The 21,393-nt window shown below is 53.9% G+C and overlaps 2 protein-coding genes across 10 annotated transcripts in view; one reads left to right on the top strand and one right to left on the bottom strand.

Annotated features, from left to right (window-relative positions):
• AFAP1L2 (actin filament associated protein 1 like 2) overlaps positions 1-6,292 on the top strand; it is a 92,000-nt gene extending 85,708 nt beyond the window's left edge. For 2 of the 9 annotated variants that reach the window (XM_054581564.1, XM_054581560.1), the window contains 8 exons: positions 738-883; positions 1,643-1,754; positions 2,413-2,649; positions 2,734-2,908; positions 3,199-3,354; positions 4,153-4,346; positions 4,515-4,631; positions 5,421-6,292. In XM_054581564.1, coding sequence (XP_054437539.1) covers positions 738-883; positions 1,643-1,754; positions 2,413-2,649; positions 2,734-2,908; positions 3,199-3,354; positions 4,153-4,346; positions 4,515-4,631; positions 5,421-5,447 — 1,164 coding nt within the window. In that variant the 3' untranslated portion in view covers positions 5,448-6,292. Of the gene's footprint in view, positions 1-737; positions 884-1,642; positions 1,755-2,409; positions 2,650-2,733; positions 2,909-3,198; positions 3,355-4,152; positions 4,347-4,514; positions 4,813-5,420 lie in introns of those variants that run through there. The other 7 variants (XM_054581562.1, XM_054581557.1, XM_054581561.1 and 4 more) reach the window with 5 other exon arrangements.
• Positions 6,293-9,218: 2,926 nt separating this feature from the next.
• Positions 9,219-21,393, bottom strand: part of VWA2 (von Willebrand factor A domain containing 2) — a 30,333-nt gene continuing 18,158 nt past the window's right edge. Inside the window, exons 6-13 of the mRNA XM_054581227.1 lie at positions 20,471-20,604; positions 19,819-19,951; positions 17,059-17,114; positions 15,260-15,367; positions 13,593-14,165; positions 11,012-11,563; positions 10,202-10,327; positions 9,219-9,334 (exon numbers count right to left, since the gene is read on the bottom strand). Coding sequence (XP_054437202.1) covers positions 9,219-9,334; positions 10,202-10,327; positions 11,012-11,563; positions 13,593-14,165; positions 15,260-15,367; positions 17,059-17,114; positions 19,819-19,951; positions 20,471-20,604 — 1,798 coding nt within the window. The remainder of the gene's footprint in view (positions 9,335-10,201; positions 10,328-11,011; positions 11,564-13,592; positions 14,166-15,259; positions 15,368-17,058; positions 17,115-19,818; positions 19,952-20,470; positions 20,605-21,393) is intronic.

The following is a 21,393-nucleotide window of genomic DNA, read 5'->3' as shown; positions in this document are numbered from 1 at the left end:
GAGCCCGCTAAGTGTCCAACTCAGTGCATAGCAGTGCATAAGGGGCTACGGCAGGAAGGTGGTAGAGCTGCGCTGTATGGTGCCCAAGTGGAGGCTGTTTCTTGTCATGAAAACAAACCTGCAGTGTTTACAGAACTCGCAGCTTTTTCTCGTTATCAAGGCAAGAAACAACACTGGCATTTTAATAGAAATACCAGTGTATGTGTTTGATTGGAATGCGCTGTGCCCTGGGAAGAACCCAAGCACCAGTGTCTCCGGGCTTTACGTCGTGATTTATCAGCGTCAAGATAAGTGTACGGTATTTAAGACATCTTGAGTGTGGAACCTATAAACAAAAACAAAGTTCCATTGTTGTTTCTTAGCAGGGCATCCAGCCAGGCAGTCTCTCTGTAGGTTTAGGGTGATACACGGACATGTTATAGTTCATGTTATAGTTCAAAGGGTAGAGGTGTCAACCTAAAATACCTGCAATTTTAATGATTTTCTCCTGGTCCAATTAGCCTTCTAGAAATACATGTATGTAAGTCACCTGTGACGCTTGGGACCAATGTCCACAGCATCACTGAAGATGATGTTATATGGAGTCCCTGGAGGAAATTCTGGTGAAAGTGAGGGGGCGTGGCCCTGGCTCTTGGAGGCCTGGGTGGTGGGCCAGCCACCAGGGGGCGCACTGCAGCCGGGGCCCCCCCCCCCAGCCCCGCCCCGCCCACCCCAACGCCCGCCTTGTCTCCTCCCAGGCCAAGTCTTCTGAGGAAATGGGCCACTGGCTCGGCCTCCTGCTCTCCGAGTCAGGCTCCAAGACAGACCCCGAGGAATTCACCTACGACTACGTGGATGCGGACAGGGTTTCCTGTATTGTGAGTGCGGCCAAAAACTCTCTGCTGTGAGTATCATGGGCCTTCTGCTTTGCTCCCTTCCCCACACAGTCATGGAAGGGTGCGTTCTAGGTGCCGGGGCCAGTCAAGCAGCCAGGGTCGGCCCTGTTCCACCCGGTGGCAGGAGGGCCAGGAGCCAAGCTGGGCCCTGAGCGGCTGCAGGGCTTGGCTCTCCTTACAGCAGAGTCGGCATGTCTCCTGACCCTCCAGGTCCCTTGCAGCTGGCTTGGCACTTTCCCAAGGACTTCTCTCTGGGTCCCCAGGGCCCCCGGAATGGACAGGGCAGAGGTGCTGCTTTCCGCTCTCCAGATGAGCGAACAGAGGCTCAGTGGGGCAGAAGTGGTCCTGGGCTGGGCCCACATGAAACGGACTCCTTTCTTCCGTACAAAATGGGGCAAGTCTCCAGTCTGTGCTGCCCCAAGTGAATCGTAAAGATGAAAAGAGAAAGGGTTTTGATGTTGTTGAAGGAGATCCAAAAATGGAGTCAGAAGATGGTAAAAGGATGCTAAGAGGAGGGGTTTGGGGAAAGGGAAGGTTCTCTGGAAGAGAAGTTTGGAACCGAGAGCTCTAGCAGGAAGGCCCTGGGAAGAGAGGCAGGAGCCACCCCTGCGGAACGAATGCGAGTTGAAGTGTGGCCAGAGCGAGTCCCCAGGGCCCCCGCGCAGCCCTCGGCCTTCACGGCACCTCTCGTCCGGAGTTTGTTGAGGCTGATGGCTCTCACCGCCCCATCTTGAATCCTTCTCTCTGTCTTGCCGTGTGTCCTCCAGATTGATGCAGAGAAAGTTCTCGGAGCCGAACACATACATCGACGGCCTGCCCAGCAAGGACCGCCAGGATCTGCTGTATGACGATGTGGAGGTGTCAGAGCTGACGGCCATGGTACGGGTGCGCGCGGGGCGGTGGCGGTGGGGCGGCCCAGTCCTCCTGTGGCCAAACCTCAGTGCCGGGGTATGTTGGCCATAAGAGGAGTGGCTTCCCAGTCACCTGCAGAGCCATGCATGCGGAAATCTAGAGGCAACAAGTCTTCTTTTGTCCTGGGGTGGGCAGTCCACCTGGCGTGGGAACTTGTCTGGCTAAGACAGCTGGTCACCCGCCCTGAGCAGCACGAGGATGGGGGTGTGCTGTTGGGACTGGCGTTGGAGGCCCACAGTGATGTGGGGAGGGTCACCGTACTGGCGGGAGGTGCCACCAATCAGACGCTGGACCCTGTGCTGTGCTAAAAGCTGATGTGGACTACCTCGTTTAATCCTAATCACCTCATAGGGAGGTCCTATTGTTCTGTTCTCTTGCAGGTGAGGAAATAAGGTTCAGGAAAGTTAGGACTGTGTCCTGGGTCTCCCGCCTCTTGAGTGGTTGATCCAGAACTTGAACTCTGACCTCCCCATCTAACTCCAGCTCAATAAGGGGCTTCTGCGAGGGAGGCTCCCTGCCCATTCCTCCCAGGGCAGGGACAGGAGCTCTGAGGCTGGGTGGGTGCTGCTTCTCCCGCCCAGGTTGTGACGGCAATGGTGAAACCGCCTGACTCTTTCCACAGCAGGTGGAGCCCGAGGAAGCCGCCTCTGCCACAGATGTTCCAAGCGAGGGCAACCCTGACCACGTGTACCTGGACCTCACGCCGGTCAAGTCCTTCCTGCACAGCGCGGGGGGCACCCAGACCCGACTGAGTTCCCCAACTCCGCCCTGCCTGGACCCTCCGGCCGAGCCTCTCGCTGCACACCCGGGCCCCGCCGCAGACGAACCTCTCGCCAAGTCTACAGGGGCCCCGGTGCTGCAGGTACAGGTGGTCCCCCAGCTGAGGCGCTGACCCCACCTTCCCGGGCCCCTCAGCCTGCTAAGCCGTGTTTGCTTTCTCCAAAAGCAGACGCAACAGGAGAGTCCAGAGCCTGAGGAGCCTTCGCCAAGAATCACGACAGTCAAAATCCAAACCGAACAGCAAAAAATCTCCTTCCCACTGAGCTGCCCTGACGCTGTGGCGGCCCCCGCAGCCGGGGCTGGCACACCTGTGAAGGACAAGCTGAGGGTGACCTCTGCAGGTACCTGGGCTGGAGCTGAATGTTTTAGAAATGGCTCAGAGAAGTTAGGCCAACCCTTTCCCTTCCAGATGAGGAAACGGGGGTTCAGGAGGGGAAGGGCCTTGCCCCAGGTCAGGCAGTGAAGAAGGTGTAGGCCCCGTTTCCTTTATCGCCCCTGCTAGGCCGGCCTGCCATCCAGCCCTGACTTGCCATCAGAGCCCCAGGTTCCGCCCGAGCCCATGCCGCGGGCCGGGGACAGCCCTCGCATTCCAGCCTGGCTGACCTGGGGCTGCCCCTCTCTGCGTTTGTAGAGATCAAACTTGGCAAGAACTGGACAGAAGCTGAGGTGAAGCGGTACACAGAGGAGAAGGAGAGGCTGGAGAAGCAGAAGGAAGAAATCCGGGGGCACCTGGCTCAGCTCCGGAAAGAGAAACGGGACCTGAGAGAGACCCTGTTAAAGTGCACAGGTAAAGGGCCTTCCGGAGGAGGAGCCTGGAGCTGGGCCCCTGGCCCTGCCCACCCTCAGCACAGGCACAGATTCCCCTCAAAGTCCTCTCCCCTCCCTCCTCCTGAAAGGTCCCTGTCTTGTGCCAAGAGACCCTCTGACCTCTAGGAGGTTTTAACCTCCTAGGTTAAACTACTAGTAGTTTAACAACTAGTAGTTTTAAAAGCTGGCTAAAGGGGGATATCTGTATGACACTCGATCTTAGCCAAAAGGCCAAGAAGCAATAAAGGGGGGAAAAGCTGCAATTTGTGAAAGCTGCAGTGTGACCGCAAACATTTTATTTTCACTTAAATGAAATGTATACTCCTTGGTCCATCTTTGGACATAGTGGCTCTTCCTGAGGTCCCATGCTATCTTTCTTGCATTAACCACACATGTCTTGCATCATCCTTAATTTCCAGCCTTCAAAGGCTTAGGACACTTGCAAAGAAATCTGAGTCCCTCTAGATTCTTTTCCAGATCAATCCCCCGTCACCTGTCAGCTGTTTCCTAGCAGCTTGCCTTTTAAAAGGACCCTCCCTGCAATCGGCTCACTCAGTTCCCCTTTCGACCCTGGCTGGTGTGGCTCAGTGGATTGAATGCTGGTGTGCAAACCAAAGAGTTGCCGGTTCGATTCCCAGTCAGGGCACATGCCTCGGTTTCAGGCCAGGTCCCCAGTAGGGGGGGCGCACAAGAGGCAGCTACACATTGATGTTTCTCCCTCTCTTCCCCTCTAAAAGTAAATATATTAAAATCTTAAAAAGAAATATTCCCCTTCCAGATAAGGGAGTCCTGGCCAGCCTGGAGCAGAAGCTGAAAGAAATTGAGGAGCAGTGCAGGGTCGAGGAGAGAAGGCGTGTGGACCTTGAGCTCAACATCGTGCAGGTGAAGGACAACCTGAAGAAGGCCGAGGCCGGGCCTGTGACGCTGGGCACCACTGTGGACACCACCCACCTGGAGAATGTGAGCCCCCAAGTGAGTGCCAGGAGCCACGACCCCTTGAGCTGCTGGACTGGAGTGGGGAGAAGTCGGGGGGAGGGGGGAGGGGGAGGGGGGAGGGGGAGGGGGGAGGGGGGAGGGGGAGGGGGGCGGGTCATGTCTGCCTCCCCCGGCTCAGGCCTCACTCTTCCCCTGTTGCCACAGCCCAAAGCTGCCGCCCCCACCCTGGACTGTACCCCGGTCAACTCTGCCACGGCGCTCAAGAACAGGCCTCTTTCCGTCATGGTCACGGGCAAAGGCACCGTCCTCCAGAAAGCCAAGGTAAGTGGACGCTCCTGGCCCCCTTCGAGGCCACCAGTGGACAGCAGAATGATCCCTAAGTTGGGGCCCCTCCTATGACCCAGGTGGCACTTTCCCACCCTGGGCGCCACTCTCGGCAGAAGAGGCACAGGGCCTACACTGTCCCTCTGGCTCCGCCTTGGCTCGCACCCATCTGCCCGAGGACACGCGACTCTTTGAACTACCCTGCCCCCCCCCATCAGCCATAGATTCCGGGGGGGCGGGCGGGCGGCAGCTCCAGCTCAGGAACAGAATAGAACTGAACAGCTTTCAAGTCAGAAAGTCAGGGATTCTAAACGACTGCCACCAGGAGAACGTGAACAGACTCAGGCAGGTGACGTGAGTTGCCTGAAGACAAGCCGGCCAGCCGGCGACAAAAGGCTCGGGAAGGTGTCAGTGTTGAACAGATGCCATTACTGGGTTTCCCCGAGGGCTAGACCAAAGTCTTAGTAATCCTTTATGCATCCAGGCAGTAAGGAACGTGCCCAGAGCTGCCTGGGCCTTTGGCAAACTCAGCTCCTTATCCCTATCTTGCGGGAGGTGTTTTCAGGCACCTGCCCCAGTGACTAAGCATTGAATGCATGGGAGCCAATGACATCGGGAGTCACTCACAGCACACTTTGCTGTGCCACACACAGTGACGGACACACGGGGTTGGAAATGTAACTGTGAGCTCTCTTCCTGTTTTATGTATGGGGGGGGCTGCCACATAGAATTACTAACTTTCTTCTTTTTGCGGGGGGTGGTGTTGGTATTTGAATGGTGCCCTAGGAATGGGAGAAGAAAGGAACAAGCTAGGAAACAAGCTTTCTCTAAAGACTCTCCTGTCAATATGGACCTTGGCGACAATCCTGCTTCGTTCAAATCTTCGTTAAAGCAGCAACTCTGTAAGAGGGTGAGCCTGTGTAGAAGGGAAAACCAGGGCGGGGGTGCCGCGCGTGGAAAGCTTCGGCTGAGAGTGGCTCTGGCCCTCCTCACGGCGAAGGGAATAGGAAAACAAAAAAAGTCGGGATCTCTGCATTGATATCGTCTATGACGTGCTTCGTGAGACATGGTAACAGAAGAGAAAATATTTGGGACCAAGCTGCAGCACTGTCCCCGCTAAATTAAGGACTTTTTAAAGTGACACTGTATGAGCTTAAAAAAAATGTTTCAAATCCTGTAATTTAGAACAGAGAAGTGTCTTTTGAGATTTAACTGAGTTTTCACATTACCATAGAAAAAAAAAAATTACCTTGTGTTTACAGACTCAGTCCTGGGGCCAGGCCATTCTTAAGAGAAGAGTTATTTAATGTACTGCTCTCATAGTCCCTGTTTTTTAAGTTGTGCTCAATGGCTAGGCCCCTTCCAAGAAAAAATAAGTGGTGAATTTTGTTTGGGGTGGCCTCCCTGTTCTTGTAAAAGGGGCAGTGCTGCCCCCGTCTTGTCTTCGATGGCATTTTTTTTTTTTTTTTAACACCGGTTGGAACATTTCGTCTGTCATCTCTGCCTCGCTCTGGGGGCTGTGAATCCGAGTTTTCTAACATTGGTTCCTGAGAACTAAAGGCTTTTTCATTTTTGTCATTCTCATCCCAGGGCATTTATTTCCTTTGTCATAAACACTTGGTGTCCTTTTACTAAGTGGTGAGTTAAATTTTGTTTTTTAAAGGAATAAAATGTTAATTGTATTTTGGGATTGTCCTGTAGTTCATGGAATGACTGGGGCAGGGCTTGATGGGCTTCTACCTCAAGGGGGAAACATCTTGGCTATTTACACACTGGACTTCAAAATATGTGCAGTAAAAACTGGTAGAACTACAATGTGGGATCTTAGCCAGAGATGTTAAGCCTCCTTAAATCAAGTAGCATGGAATTTTCATAGTATAATAAACAATGTGCCGAATACACCAGAAACATCTGTAGAAACTGGTCATATAAGCGACTGAAAATCAATACTCCTAGAAGTTAAACGCATTCCTAAATAATTTGTGGGGGAAAGACACCAGTACTTAGAAAGTTGCCTGGGTAGTAATTAAAATTCCTAGCATCAATGTGCTTATTTTTAAATGACAAAATTTGCCAATACTTTTAGGTAAGACTTTTTCATTATGCCCTAAAACAAGATCTGGTTTTTCTTTTGCCCTGTGTGTTGGACTTTTGGTATCAGAAGTATGCTAACCTTATAAAACGGAAAGTAAATGTTCCTCGGACTGCTATGTTCACAGCATTTTCTTGTAATGTAAAGAATCTTGTCAGTATGGATACTTCAGGCTCCCCTGTCAGTTTTGCCTTTACTGTCGCCTCAGGTTGTCTCTTAACTGTATCAGGGTTCTCAATGAGCCAGATTTTGGTATTGCATTTTTTAAATAAGCACATTTACGCCACATTTAAGGAATCACGTACCATGACCAGATAGTGTTTATCCAAGGAATTAAGGTGCTTCAACCACTGAAAATACGTTGATAGGTAACTTATCATAGGAACAGATTAAAAGTGAAAAAACATCATCTCGAAGGAAACATACCACAAATCTCAGCACTCCTAATCAACAATCTTTGAAGTCCAGGAATAGAGGCATTCCTACCCTTAGAAAGTAATCCCCAGAACGTCATACCTAATGGTGAAAACGTCCCTTGACGTCTAGATATGTGCCATTGCCACTACTTTTTAAAACATTCTGCAGGTCCTAGATAACACACAGTGATGAGAAAGTGTCTAAAACTCCAAAAGGAAGAGACAAAATTCATTATGTAAATGACATTCTTCTAAGATAAGAGAATTAACTATTCATATAAATGTGCTCAGCAAGTTGGCTGGAATGAGGATCATTCAGAGAAAATAAAAGATTTATGGCTTATTGGCAATGTTGTAATTTTCACAAGAACATATTTTTATATTTCTTGTATAATTAAAAGCCGATTTCTTTTAAAAGAAAGAAAAAGGCTTGAATTCCCTGTGCTGCTATTGGGACATTGGAAGGATTCAACTATTCAGTGGTGCCTCCACTTGAAAAAGGTAAAAGGAAAAAAAAAGTTTTTCAAGAGCTGGGACTGAAAACTTGAAACAGCAAAGCCTTTAACATGTAACCCACAGCTACGTGTGCTTTTTAAAAGCCTAAGCAATTCAAATGGGACATCCAAATAGCCTTGACCCAGACAAAGAACCTTCGCTATGAAATGATTTAGCTGACGTGAATTTTAAAGACAATGGACTCATGTCCATTCTCTGGCTACACCTATCGGCACCTGCTGGGTGGACACGTGGCCTTGCTCTGATGTCACCTCCTGCCAAGCTCAGCTTAGTAACTGCAATAAAAATATCCCTCGAACACAAAAGATTGTCCTGGCAGTCCTAGCACACTGGACTTTTTATTTCTAACATCTGACACCACCATGGTGATAGTCTCTTTGCAGTGCTTTCCTAGCACCAGAAATCTTGACATTCTGAAGGCTCAGTGCTAGCCTTGAACACATGCATATAATGCGGGGCATTATGTATACTAAAGAGAAAGGCTGTGATAAAGTGTCGTGATTAAGCTCAGAGCTCTGCAACAGTGTCTACTGAGAGCTGAACTCAAAACACAACCCATGGGAGGAATTGACGCTTCAGTCCGACAGGGGTGAGGAAGGGCCTGGTTTGCCAGAACACGTTCCAGCTAACGCCTCTTTGCCATGCCGATACGGCTACTCCCGTTCAATAAATAACCAGCATCATTTCTTGAAATCTTTTAAAAATGACACGTACAAAAGCAAAACAAGACCCTAGACAGCCTAAGGTCTGTTTAAAGAAGCAAAACCCTGGTAAGTGTCTCTCTCCTCTATTTGCTGAGTTTCAAGAACTCGATTGCTCTTTGCCCCACTAAGGAGAGTAAGAAAAGCGCTCCGTAAACACCCCACAATTAACCCCTCCTAGGTAAACGTGAAAGGAACCCCCCTGCCCTCCAAGAGAATGTGACCTGGTACCCAGGCCAGCTGCACCTGGCCCCTGAGAACCAGGGCTGTTCGCACCCTCAGCCCCTCCCCCACAGTCCAACAAGCTGGTTAACCGGTCACATTCCCGTCTGGGGCTTTTCCTAGTCTCTCACGCACAGATCCAGTCAGCAAAATCACGAATGCCACTCGTTCCTTTTCAAACCAAAAAACAAGTGCATCTAGGACATCTTTAGGGAACAATGTGTGAAAAGGTCCAACTTTCTCCACCTTGACACGCCATTGCTTCAGTGGTCCGAACGACCCTCTTGTCACTGCCTCCTTTTGACCATCAGTGTCCCAAAAGCATCCTTTTGAGCATCTGTTGTGTGGGCCAGGCGAGCTTCCCACAGGCCCTCCAAAGCCTCCAGGTTCCTTTGTTTCTCCTCAGGGGAAAGGAGACAAGCTCAACAGGGCACAGCTGGGTACGGAAAGTAAACATTTACTTACATGTCAGGAGTTTTCAACACCATCATTAATGGGTGAAACCAGCTGCTACCATGCCCCTAAGCAGCACAGTCTATAGCGGGGACATCTCTTCTCCGTGGGTGATGGAAGTGGGCAGAAGGGTTTGGGACCAAGCAAGCAGGAGGCATGTGCTCCGCTGAGGCCCTGCGTCCTTTCAGAGTCCAGCGGGGCCAGGCCTTCTCCGGAGGTGCTGGGAGGGGGCCAGCGGCTGCCTGCCTTCAGGCCGTGGGCGGGAGCCTCGGGCCTTAAGGGCGTCTCCTCTCAAGGCTCCTGGGAAAGAAGCGAACTTTGAGGACATGAGGCGTGCGTGAGTCCTCTCACCCATCCTGCAGCCATGTGGGCACCTGCATGTCTTGTTCTTACTCCACAACCCGAGAGAACGGGGCCGGGTCACGGCCCAATCTGACAGCCCTTCAGACGCACAGCCTGGCCTCCAGGAAGCCAACCCTCCAACGGCTGACAACCCAAGCCTCCATCAGGAATCGTCTTCTGGTTGCGGGGTTCTAATTTTAAATTCACAAACAGGGGCCCCCCGGGGGCCCGGGATGCTGCCCACAGTCCTGCTCTGTGACCATAGTCTGGTCCGCTTCCCCTAGGTGGCTCTTCCCTCCAACCTCCTGCACCGCCTCCCCATCCTCACTCTCAGCTGATTCCTTCTGCTTCACTGAGCAAACGGAAACACTCAGAACTCCCACCAGCTTCCACCACATCTACCCACCTACCTGCATCCGGGCCCACATCCTCTGTCTCCCGGTCACTCCAGGTGCACGGTGGTCCTAACGGAGGCCGCCCTTGGAGGCCTTCCTCCCAGTCACCATTACTTGGCCCGCATATGCTCAGCACCATCTAATCTACTACATGTTCTACTTACAGACATGTCTCCCCCACATGCAAGGAAGCTCCAGGAGCACAGAGATTCTTACTGTCTCGTTTACTGCTAGGTTCCCTGCACCCAGAACGATGCCTGGGATGTAGGAGGCCCCTGCTACGCATTTCTTGTGTGAATGAACAAATGATGCTATGATCCCTTACATGGAGCCAACACCCTGGAACTTGCCTTTAGCTGAGTCCCCAGGGCTTGGCCGGTCCCCGAATGCCACCCGTAGCTCACAGATGCAGAACAAGGACCCTACTCACGGTTCTCACAGTGGGGGCCCTCCCAACCATCTCGGCACGTGCAGAGGTAACTCCCATTCCGCAGGACGCAGGTGCCCTCATTCATGCAAGGGCTGGGTTTGCAGAGGTTGACGGGCTGCTTGGCTTCTACAAGAAAGAAAGTGCCCAGCGGGCCCAGGCTGGGTCAGCCCCAACGAACCCCTCCTCTAAGGAAGCTCAGTTCAGCTCTGAGGCCCCTAGGGTAGGGTCTTACACACCTTAGTGGGCCCTTCTGTGGGCCCTTAAGCCACAGGCTAGCATGTGGATGGTGCTCCATACTACCAGGCTAGGTCAAAGACCCAACTTCCACCCAGCCTCCCTACGTGCACATGGAAAGACTCTCTCGGGTGTCCTAGGCTCATAGCACCACTTACACAGGACAGCCACATACTTTAAAAAGGTGGGAAGGATGTCCCCGGCAAAAGGGGGGCTTGGAGTCTGGCTGGCCTGGCTGTGCTTGCTCCTCGCTCTGGCATTCACTACCAAGGTCAGTGTCAGCCTTGCGGGAATGTGTTGTTATCTTAGCAACATCTTCTATTTAAATGGAGAGTGTACACTCTCAGGTTTGCGGAGGGGCAGCTGTGTTAAATTTCCTGGAGCCTGAATGTCAGCAGGATGGCTGCGCCTGGCGCAGGACGGCACGTGAGCCTGGGGTTCGGTACAGAACCTGGCACATGGAAAGCGCCCAGGAGCCGCGAAGAGCTGTGATCCTTGTAAAGATGTGTGTGAAGGTTCAGGCAGAGGTGTGCCCCCTGGGAGTCAGCCCTGATGGGTGTGGACTCCCCTGCTCACCTCTACAGAGCCACTCGATGAGTGTGTCCTGGTGAAACCTCAGGTCTGTGTAGGCTGCCACGTGGATCAGGGAGTCCCGGGGACCTGCGAGCCTCCGCAGCGTGTCCCTCAGCACAGGCCCCACGCCCACCACCAGGACAGACACGCCGTTGTTCCTCAGCTTCTGGGCAGGGACGGCTGCATCTTCCGCCCCCTGCCCGCCCGTGAGCACCACCACAGCCTTGGGGACTCCAGGCCGAGCACCCTTCTGGACAGTCATCACCTTGTCGTAGATGTGCAGTAAGGCTGTACCTGCTGAGCCCGCACCACCCAGGTAGGGGGCCTGGCTCATGGCCCGTAGCACCGCAGGACGGGTGATGTGGGTGTCCAGCCTGAAAACTGTCTGGACCCGGCTGCCGTACACCACCAGGCCGACCTGGGTCACGTCGGGGTTCACGTCAAATTGGAGGGTGCAGCTTCTCACGAAGCCCTGCATCTGGGCGAAATGCTCAGGCCCCACGGAGGCTGAGGCGTCCAACACAAAGACCAGGTCCAGCGACTGCGCCTGGCAGCCTGCGGAAGCAGAGCGGTCTCAGGGTCAGGCTCTGCCCGGCGGAGCCCCTCCTCTAAACCAGGCCAGCAGGGTGGAGACAGCAGTGTGCTGTCTGTCCGCTGCAGTGGCTACCCTCCACCGTCTGCTAGAACGTTGGCAGGATGTAGGAGTGCCTGGCTGGACCACACTCAGTTTGCCTGGCAGCTAAGTGTGGCTGTGTGTCCTAGTTCTATTTGATAGGATATGATGGGGAGTAACTGTGAAATTTCCAAGTTATAGCCTCAAAAGGAAGCTGCTTGCCTTCCACTTCCCCACTCACTCCCTTCCTGCTGAGGAAGTGACCTGGGACCTAGAGGAAGAACCACAAGGTAGCCAAGCCACCCTGCTGGCCCAGGCCACTCACCTCTGAATGGTTACACGAGAAAGAAGTGTCTATCACATGTAAGCCATTGAGCTCTGGGGATCCTTTGTGACAGCACCTTCACTCATACCCTCACCCATCCCATTACTGAGCACCCACCATGTGCCATACACTGTATACAGGGTACTGATTACACCAAGTGGACAGAATGGGTCGATGCCTACCATCGGTGGGCTGACAGCCTATGGGGAGACAGGCATGAATCCAATGTAGAATTACAAGCTACGGGAGCAGCCATGAGGGAAAAAGCAGGGTAGTCCAAGAGGGACCAGCTGGAGCGACATGAGCCAATTGGGAGAAGTGGTCAGGACTTCTCTGAGGAGCTGGAGTTAGTCTGCAGGAGTAGGTCTGAGCTTGGGGTGGGGGTTCTAAGGTGCGTCCTGCTGCCTGCAGGAGCTGCGGAGAGACCGCAGGGGCCAGAACACAGGGAGTTCTCGGAAACCAGAAGGAGTTTGGGTTTGATTCCCAGTGCGGAGCAGAACCCCTGGAAAAGTTTAAGTATGGGGGAAGAGCACCTGATTTATAGGCTTTTAAAAACCACTCTAGCTCAAGGAAGGCCTAAGACACTGTCACAGCCAAGAGGAGTTTAAGAAGACAGTGACTAAATGTGATGTGGTGTCCTGGAGGGAATCCTTGGGACAGAAAAAGAACCTTAGGTTAAAACTAAGGAAATCTGAATAACGAATAATAATGTATCACCATTGGTTCCTTAATTGTGACAAGCGCACCTTGTTAACGTCTTACAGGAAGGACATGGGGCGTGGAGCATATGAGGACTCTCCCGCTGTCACAAGTTTTCTGTAAATCTAACACCATTTTTAAAAAACCCACTCTGGCTGCCATGGGGAGACTAGAGCAGAGGGGCAAGAAGGGAGGTCTCACCAGGTGATACCTGGGGCTGAGGAGCTGAAGTCCGTATGCAGCTGCCCGCCTACCACCGCTGAGGGAGAAATCAGGGGGCCCCACCGAGGATGTGTTTCAGCTACTGCCCCTGGCGCCACGGGCCAAGCCCTGCCCACCCATGGGAACGTCTGCTCCCAGCGGGCAGTGCTCTCCAGAGCACCTCCCTGTGGCGGGTCACAGAATCAATTTAATGGGTCAGTCGTGCAAGTCAGTAAGAAATAGGAGAACACATTTCAGGTAGACAGGATGAGCATCGTTCCACAAAATGCTTGTTTCAGTTGTGTATGCATGTGCATGTGCGTGCGTGTGCACGTGTGTGCGCGCGCACAGTGGGAATATACTGGGAGCTCCCATCAAAGAAGCTGGAAGGCCGCTCTTCTAAAGCACACTCAGTGGGTTCTGAGCTCCTCGTTAACAACAATAAATGAATACTAACAATAATGATAAATCGCAACACCTACTATTTGTTGAGTGCCCATTCTGTGTGCATTGCTTGTCTTAACTGAATCCTCACAAAAGCTCTCCGGGAGGTGCTATCATTGGCCCCATTTTATCGACCAGCAAACTAAGAAGTTACTCATGCGGCTAATACATAAAAGTGGTTCCAGCCCCTATGCATAGGCCTTGGTTAAATGGCAGTAAAAAAAGGAAGGACCTGCCGCTGACAATGGGCCCCGGGTCAGGCTGAGGTTGCTCCGCAGGGGACACAGGCCACTGGATCTTACCTGGCCGCAGCTGGCTGCACAGCTTCCCCTGCAGCTCTGGGATTTGGTCGAACAGGTCCTGTGGGTCGTCATAGACCAGGATGTGCTCTGGGCTGCCTGTGATCTCTTCCAGCTCTGCCCGCACAGCCTCGCTGCCCACGCCCAGCAGAAGCAGCTCTCCGGCCCTCGCGTAATGCGCCGGGCCGGCCACCTCGTCCTTGGAGCGTGACTCCGTGAGCAGGACCACCACTCGGCGAGGACGGTCCTGGCCTGTCCTGCGGACGCTCCCAAAGCCGCGCTCCGCCACCTGCCGCAGGGCCCTGCCCGTCAGGGTGGCGCCTCCACTGAAGGGGATGGCATCGAGGCTCCGGACCAGGTCAGGCACGTCCTGGTACTCACCCACGGGCACTGCCACCACCAGCTCCTGGCTGTAGTGGGCCACACCCACGCGGGCCCGCGAGTCCTCATTGAGTGACGCCTGCACAAACCGCTTCACAAAGGCCCTGGCCCTCAGGAAGCCCTCCAGCGTGGTGCCCGCCGAGCTGTCCAGCAGGAAGAGGACATCGATTCTGCATTCCAGGCTCAGCGTCGGGGCTGCAGAATCACAGTGGCCGTCACGCCATGGCCACCGGGAGCAGGCCGGTCGCCGTTCTACCCAAGAGGACCCACCACCCCACTGGGTGGGAGAAACCTCTCTCCAAGGAGGAAGGGGCGTGCAGAGACTGAGTGCACATCCCAGAGCCCTTCCTCCTGGCTCTAGCCAAGGAGCTCCGCCCAACCCCTATTTAAAATCACGATCTATTTTATAACTTCCCCCCCATTATGGTTGGAGCTTCTCGTGTCCGGTTTGAGAAGTCATGAAGACACGCTCCTATGGGGAAACAGAAGATTCACGGCTCTGCCTTTTACATATAGATCTCTGATCCATCTGGAGCTGCTTTTTGTGGGGCTTGTGAGGTAGAGGGTCAAGACTGGTTTCTTCCACACGCGTCTCCAACTGACCCAGCACTACATTTTTTTAAAAAGTTATTAAACAAGCCCCTACTTTATGTATTGGGCATAGTGCTAAGCACTTAACATACAGGGTGGAGCAAAAGTAGGTTTACAGTTGTTCATATGGAAAATAATACAATAATAAATAACAATACCAAAATAAACTTTGTGTTTTGTGTCCTCACAACTGTAAACCAACTTTTGCCCCGCCCTGTACATAGTCTGTTTGCAGGCTCCCAACAAACCTATGGGGTAAAGCCCGTTACAGTCTTCATTTCATTCCGGTAAAACCAAAAAGAGTTGAGGCCCCACTTTCTAGAAAAGGGGACAAGAGGCTTTGCCCAGAACCAGGACCCTGAGCTGGGCCGGCTCCAGCCTGCAGCTGAGCTCAGCGACACTCAGAGGTCAGGCAGTGGTCATTCTAAAGTTAGTAAGCCAGGAGCCACTGTCCTCCCTGGAGCTCCACCAGCTGAGTTATTTGCTCACAGAGCGCTCAGGGGCTGTATCACAGGAGACGTCCCAGCAGTGGTGGACGTGGTACGTAGGTGGCTCTAAACCTCAAGGGCTAGTGTCCACCTAGCAGCCTGAGGGGTGAGAGGAGAGTCAGGGGAGGCTAAACACCGCCGCTCCCCAGCGGTCCCCAACGGTCCCTGGTAGTCCCCAACAGTCCATCTTAGAAGTGCGTGCACACGTACCACAGTTCGCCTCCTCTCTGAAGGCCGGCGGGCAGAGGCAGTGGTACCTGTCCAGTCCTTCTGGAACACACGTGCCTCCATTCTGGCAAGGCTGTGAGTCACAAGGGCCTGTCAGAGAGATGTCCATTAACAGCCTAGCACGCCAGCCCACAGGCACGAGTCTGGTGGGCCATATTGCCCCACCTCAGCCCAGTTCCCTTCCCCTCCGAAGACCACTAGGAAACTATTGGGTTGGCCAAAAAGTTCATTTAGTTTTTTCCATATGATGGCTGTAGTAGTGCTTAGTTGTCTTTACCTTCATTGAAACAAAGTTGTTAGAATGTATTGTGGCAGCTGTCATATCAGCTTGCATTAAAAAAAAAGCTTATCAAAACTGGTGAATTTTTGTGTAGCCATTTTAATATTGAATAGGGAAGAAGATAGGCAACATTTTTGGCATATTATGCTTAATTATTTCAAGAAAGGTAAAAACCCAACTGAAATACACGCAAAAAAGAAACTGTGCAGCGTACGGAGAAGGTGCTGTGACTGATCGAATGTGTCAAAAGTGGTTTGCGAAGCTTCTTGGTACTACCGACATTGTGGCCCAATGATTCTCTGCTGTGCGGCTGTCTTATGCCCTGGAAGATGTTTAGCAGCAGCCCTGGCCTCTACCCACTAGAAGCCAATAGTGGGAGGTAGCCATCACACTCAAAATATCCAAATAAATAGATATTGGTGAAAATGAAAAATGTGTCTTTTATTTTATGGAAAAAAACTAAACAGACTCTTCGGCCAACCCAATAGCTGCAACATGTACAGCAAAGAGGGGAAAGTGAGGTACGCGTCGGGGGGCGGGAGCTGGCGGGGGTGGTGAAGGACACTCAGTGGTGAGCTCGCAGGGCACTGTGTGAGTCACAGGCTCGCTTGGGGACGTGCCCATGGGACCTGGACTGTTGGGACTGTTGGGATGGGGACCCCGAATTTGTATGTAGAAGTCCTAACCCTCAATAGTTTAGAATGTGACTGTATTTGGACATAGGGCTTTTAAAGAGGACATTAAGGCTAAATGAGGGCATAGGGTGGGTCCTCATCCAGTATGATTGGTGTCCTTGAAGAAGAGACACCAGAGGTGTGTACAGAGCAAAGGCCATGTGAGGACACGGTGACAAAACGCTCATCTGCAAGTCAAGCAGAAAAGGCTCAGCAGGCAGCCAGCTTGCTGACACCTTGACGTTGGACTTGCCGCCTCCAGAACTGTAGGAAAATACATTGCTGTTGTTGAAGCCACCCAGTCTGTGGTAGTTTGTCATAGCAGCCCCAGAAAACCGACACAGCATATCCGGATAGCCCACAGCTGCTCGGGGACCCAGAGGAGCTCCAGGCCACCATCGTGATGAACTGGAGCTGCACCTACACTTGATAAGGAAGGTCTCAGGAACGTGAGGCCCACAACCTGGGTGTCCTCGGGCTCGGGGAGCACGGCAGTGAAAGTGGCAATGCTTCCCAGGTTCCACCCGAGGCTGTCAACGCCTCTGGGGCTGGCACAGCAGACAGCGAGCCTATGGGCCCTGCGGTTAACAAATGTGACCCTCTCCAGTTACTCAGGCACCTGAAGAGCCCCCCAAGCTCCAGCAACCTCATCTAAGACGGGGTGATAACTGAACTTGTGTCTCAGTATGTGTGAGGCCTGCGTGAACCAGTCCGTGGAAAGTCTGAGGACAGAGCCCGACACGAGGCACGCACCCTCCACCGCAGGGAAAGACCAGCCTAGTCCCAGGGCCCGGACGGAGTGGGAGAATCCAAGAGGCAGGCTGTACCTGGGCAGGTGGTCCTGTAGCAGGTGGCGGGGTGGCTTAAGAACACTTTCTTCCAGCTACAGTCCAAGGAAACAAACGGTAGAGATCAAAGGTTTGACAGGAGGGCAGAAGCCGGGAAGGTTATTAAAGCACAAAGCTGATATAAAATTCCAGCACAGCAGCTGGTTAAGAAAGACTTTCTTGTTTTCTTTCTTGATTCCACCCCAGCTTTTATCTGCACATAGAGTAGGGCATATTTCCATCTACCCAGAGACAATTGAAAAAGAAAGATAATGTAAGTTGGCCATCGTGTCAGATGCTAGAGATAAGTGTGCAGAACTATGAACAGTGAGAACAGCTTTCCATTACAAAGTTACTTCCTGCGGCCAGCACATTGTGGGGGAGGGGCGGTGGCGGGGCGCGGGGGCTGGGTGGCCGGACACTGGGAATTAGGCAGCTGGGTTCTGGCTGTGTGACCCCAGGCATATTACTTTCTTTCTCTGGTCTTTGGTTCCTTCTTACTAGAGAGTAATTGGTCTGTAGTTTTCAACTGCATTCCTTGGGTCTTCAATGGAAGGAAGGAGACTGAGTGGCCAGGGTGACAGCCTCCCCCAGTGCCACAGCCCCACCCCTTCACCCCAAATGTGATCTTTCTGGTCTGCACAAGTGTCCATCTGAGGCTGAGCAGCTCAAGATTTTTAAGCCACGGGACTGGATGACACCGGAGGTCCGCTTGAGTGCTAACATTCTGCGATAACGCAAGGGCCACCATTCCTGTGGTGGCTTCCATGCTGCACGTGTCCCCATGGTTACCTGGAAGCCACAGCTACCTGAAGAGACGGTCATCCTCATCTTCCAGATGCAGATATGGGCTCAGAGGGCTGAATTAGGGTGCCCAGAGTCACACAGTTACTAGAACACAGCACAGAGGGGATCCGAACTCCACCTTCCGACTCCAAAGCCCCTGTTCTCCGCCCCCGGGGCTGGAGTCTGCGGGGTGATGGGCCAGGCTCAGCAGGAGGGGCCCCTCATGCCGCGGATAGAGAGCCCTCCTCTTGGTTGGCATCAACTCCAGGACGGCCTCACCCACAAGGACATTCTCTTCGGGCCATGGCAAAAGCTCCTTCACATTTTCCATAGAGGCCTTCTTCCTCCAGATCCTGGGCTGCCCGCCACAGGGCAGGCTGATGGGCTCCCCCCTGGGGCCTCGCCTATCCTGGAGTGAACAGCCCCGTGAGGTCAAAGCCACATCAATTACAAACCCACGGAGGTGTCCTGGAATCAAAAGTTTGTCAATCTGCCAGCTCATTAAAGAGAAATCTTCTCCCTCTCTGTGTGTACCCCTCCTAAAACCACAAGTCCCAGCCCAGCCAGCCCCCTCCCAGGCCTGCACTGGGGGCCTGCCTGGCTGGAGCGGACACTGGCCACAGGACGTTGCCTGATTTGCATGCGGCTCGTCCCCAACACCCACTCAGGGCTGGACTCAGATGCCACGTGCAAGGCCTTCCCTGCCCACTCTTTAAAACTGCAACCCCAGGCCCCTCCACCGGCCTACCCCACCCAGGCCCATCCCTGGGCTCTTCCTTATCACTGCCTCCTAGTTTATGGACTCATTTTACTGACTGCTGCCTCCTTCCACTAGAGGGTGAGTGCATGAGCTGAGGGCGGATGCTCCTGAGCTGTTCCTGCTGATTCCCAGGGACCGGGGACAGTGCTGGCAACACAGGAGGCCCCGCTGGGCATCTCTTGAATGAGGGAACTGATGAAGAGCTTCCTCTATGCAGCCCCCCTCGTAGGGGCTGGCAGTGTTCGTGCATCCCAGGGAGGACGTCCCTGGGAGGACAGTCCCCATCCTGGCAGCAGGGATGCCTTGAGGCAGTTACTAGCCTGCTTGTCCAACGGCCCCTCTTAACCGGGGGCACCTTGGGGTCAGTGACAGCGCCTATTCCCCTCTGCATGCTGCCTGGCTCGGGGCGGCACCTGGAACATGTCCACTGGGGAACAAAGAAGTGACGGCCTCCTTTTGCTTGAAACCTTGGGGGCTGAAGAGAGCCTGGATGGGCTCTGACGTGGCAGGAGGCCCCCGTCCTCTGAACCACGGGTAGGGCATGGTGCTTTCCTGCCGAGGACAACTTCGGATGCTCCCTTGGCCCGACAAGGGCCTCACACTTCTCCGCTGACTCATCTCGTTGCTGTGTATGATCTCTCATTGGAGGGCAAGCCACTGGGCCGAGATGCAGCTGGTTCACATGCCACCACGGCCTCCAGGAAGGGCGAGAGGTCGGCTCACCAGTGCTGGCCAGGCGCTGTACTGGAGGCAGCCTGGATGAAGTGTCAAAGGACAGTCCAGGCGCTGGCGAGGGCGGGCTGCTGGCCAGGTGGCAGCAGGTGCTCTGGAACGCCTGAGCCCCGGCCCTGAAGAGCCCAGCATTCCCCGTGGCCGGCCGCCCCACGAGAGCTCACCCAAGGCCTGAAGCCTTTGCCCCCCAGAAATGTGGAAACTGGTGCTTCGAGGAACAAACAACCAGATCGTGCAGAGCCCTGCCCCGCAGGGCCATTTTTTGGTTACCAGCCTCCAGCGTGGCTATGACCTTGCCACCCTCGCTCACCCGGGGCGCCTGGGTGGTGTGTTGATGAGACGCTGACCCTCCCTACACCCAGAGAGCTCTGCCCCTGCTTCCCCCCAAGGACTCCTCCAAACCCCGCAGCTCCTGAGCACTCAGCCTTGGGGCCCTCCATCCCCATGCCCCTGGGCTCTGACCCCAGACCACATGGACAAACCTGGAGAAGGGACAGAGTGAGGCCAGCACACCATCGGTCCCCCGCGATCCTCTCCAGCACAGGGCATTGCCGACAAGCTCCCTGACTGTCTCCAGCGTCTTGCGCTCACAGGGGTGAGGCTGGACCTTGCAGTCTGTGTCCCCGGCACACACCCGATGGGGGAGACAGGGTTACGCCTCCTTCCACCACTGTGGTTCTGCCACCCTCAGCCCTGGGCTGAACACACTGGGGAAGGGCTCCGCTCTGCCCCCTGCTGGGTGGCCTGTCTCTGGGCATCTCTTCTGCACAGGCCCTGCCCTGCACAGCTTTTACATCCCATTCCCACACGTATGTTTCCTATAACATACTTCACTTTGCTCCTGGGTGGACCCTGACAAAGACAACTTCGAATGCAGCTGAGGTGCCCATGTGCTGACCAAGGAGGGGACAGGCACAGGGGCCCCATATGCTCCCAAGCCCTGGGCCCCTGCACCCCACGGAGACACGCTCAGGGTTCCAGCCGAGACTCCCTCAGGGCCTGACACAGGGAGGCAGAACACAGCAGAGCGCCCCAGGGCCAAGGTGGCTGGGCCCCCTCCCTCTCACCATCCCACATCCCACACCCCACCTCCACGTGGGCAAGCCCACGCCTTCCCAGGCTGGAAGGCCTTACCTGCAGAGGCGAAGGTGCAGATGCCGGAGCTGCTGAGGGTGCTGAAGAGGCCGTTGGCGGCGTCCTCCACCTGCTCAGCCATCAGCACGTGTTGCTCCCTGGGCTCACTGGCCAGCACGTGTAGCTCCTCCCACCTGTGCCCCAGCGCCCAGCGGAGAGATGACATTGTCTTGTTACTCCAAACCCACCTTCCTCCTCCCCTCCCACCTTCTAGACCATGGGCTCCTCGTGGACGGCAACACCACCCGGTGATCCAGAAGCCACTTAGCGGCAGCCTCAGCCACTCAGGATGCAGGTGGGGCCCAGATGTGAACCATGGAAAGACCCCAAGGATGCTCAGCCATGGGTCACAATGTGCGCATGCAGCCGTCCACAGACCTCCCCACTCAGCCTCACACTCAGATTTCACAAATGGTCCCAATGGACTTCATTGCCTGGTTTTGTCACCCACAGCTGGGGAGAAAAGTTGCACCAGAAAGGAAATGAAGGAAACTGGTTCTAGGCAAGAAAAGAACAAACAAGGATAGCTGGTAATAGAAAACAACTATGGAAGAATTATAAACAATGAACTCAAGGACTCCAAGGACGGCACTGGGAAGCCATCCAGCGGAAGGAACAAGTACTCGCTGAAGCCAGAGGGCGCCATGCAGTGCCCAGGACAAAACGGTGGTTGGCACGAGGACACTGGGGAGTGCAGACGAGGTTCGATGAGGTGGAGGAACCTCTTTTTAAGAAGACGGGGCAGTCAGTAATGCACTTAGAACCCTGCCCATCAAACATGCATCAAAATACGCCAAGGTTCAGCCATATGGCAAAAAGGTCATTTCTTTCTAAAACTGACTTCTCTATTCTCTGATGCCACATAAAGCAGACATTTCTGCCAGGACCGTGCACTGGGCCCGGCACACAGACGCGGCTCTCAG

The sequence above is a fragment of the Pteronotus mesoamericanus genome, unplaced genomic scaffold (assembly GCF_021234165.1).
Source record: "Pteronotus mesoamericanus isolate MK-2021 breed Mesoamerican mustached bat unplaced genomic scaffold, CSHL_Meso_final contig_657, whole genome shotgun sequence".
NCBI lineage: Eukaryota > Metazoa > Chordata > Mammalia > Chiroptera > Mormoopidae > Pteronotus > Pteronotus mesoamericanus.
The sequence above is the reverse complement of the archived record's forward strand: the minus strand, read 5'-3'. Positions and strand labels throughout refer to the sequence as shown.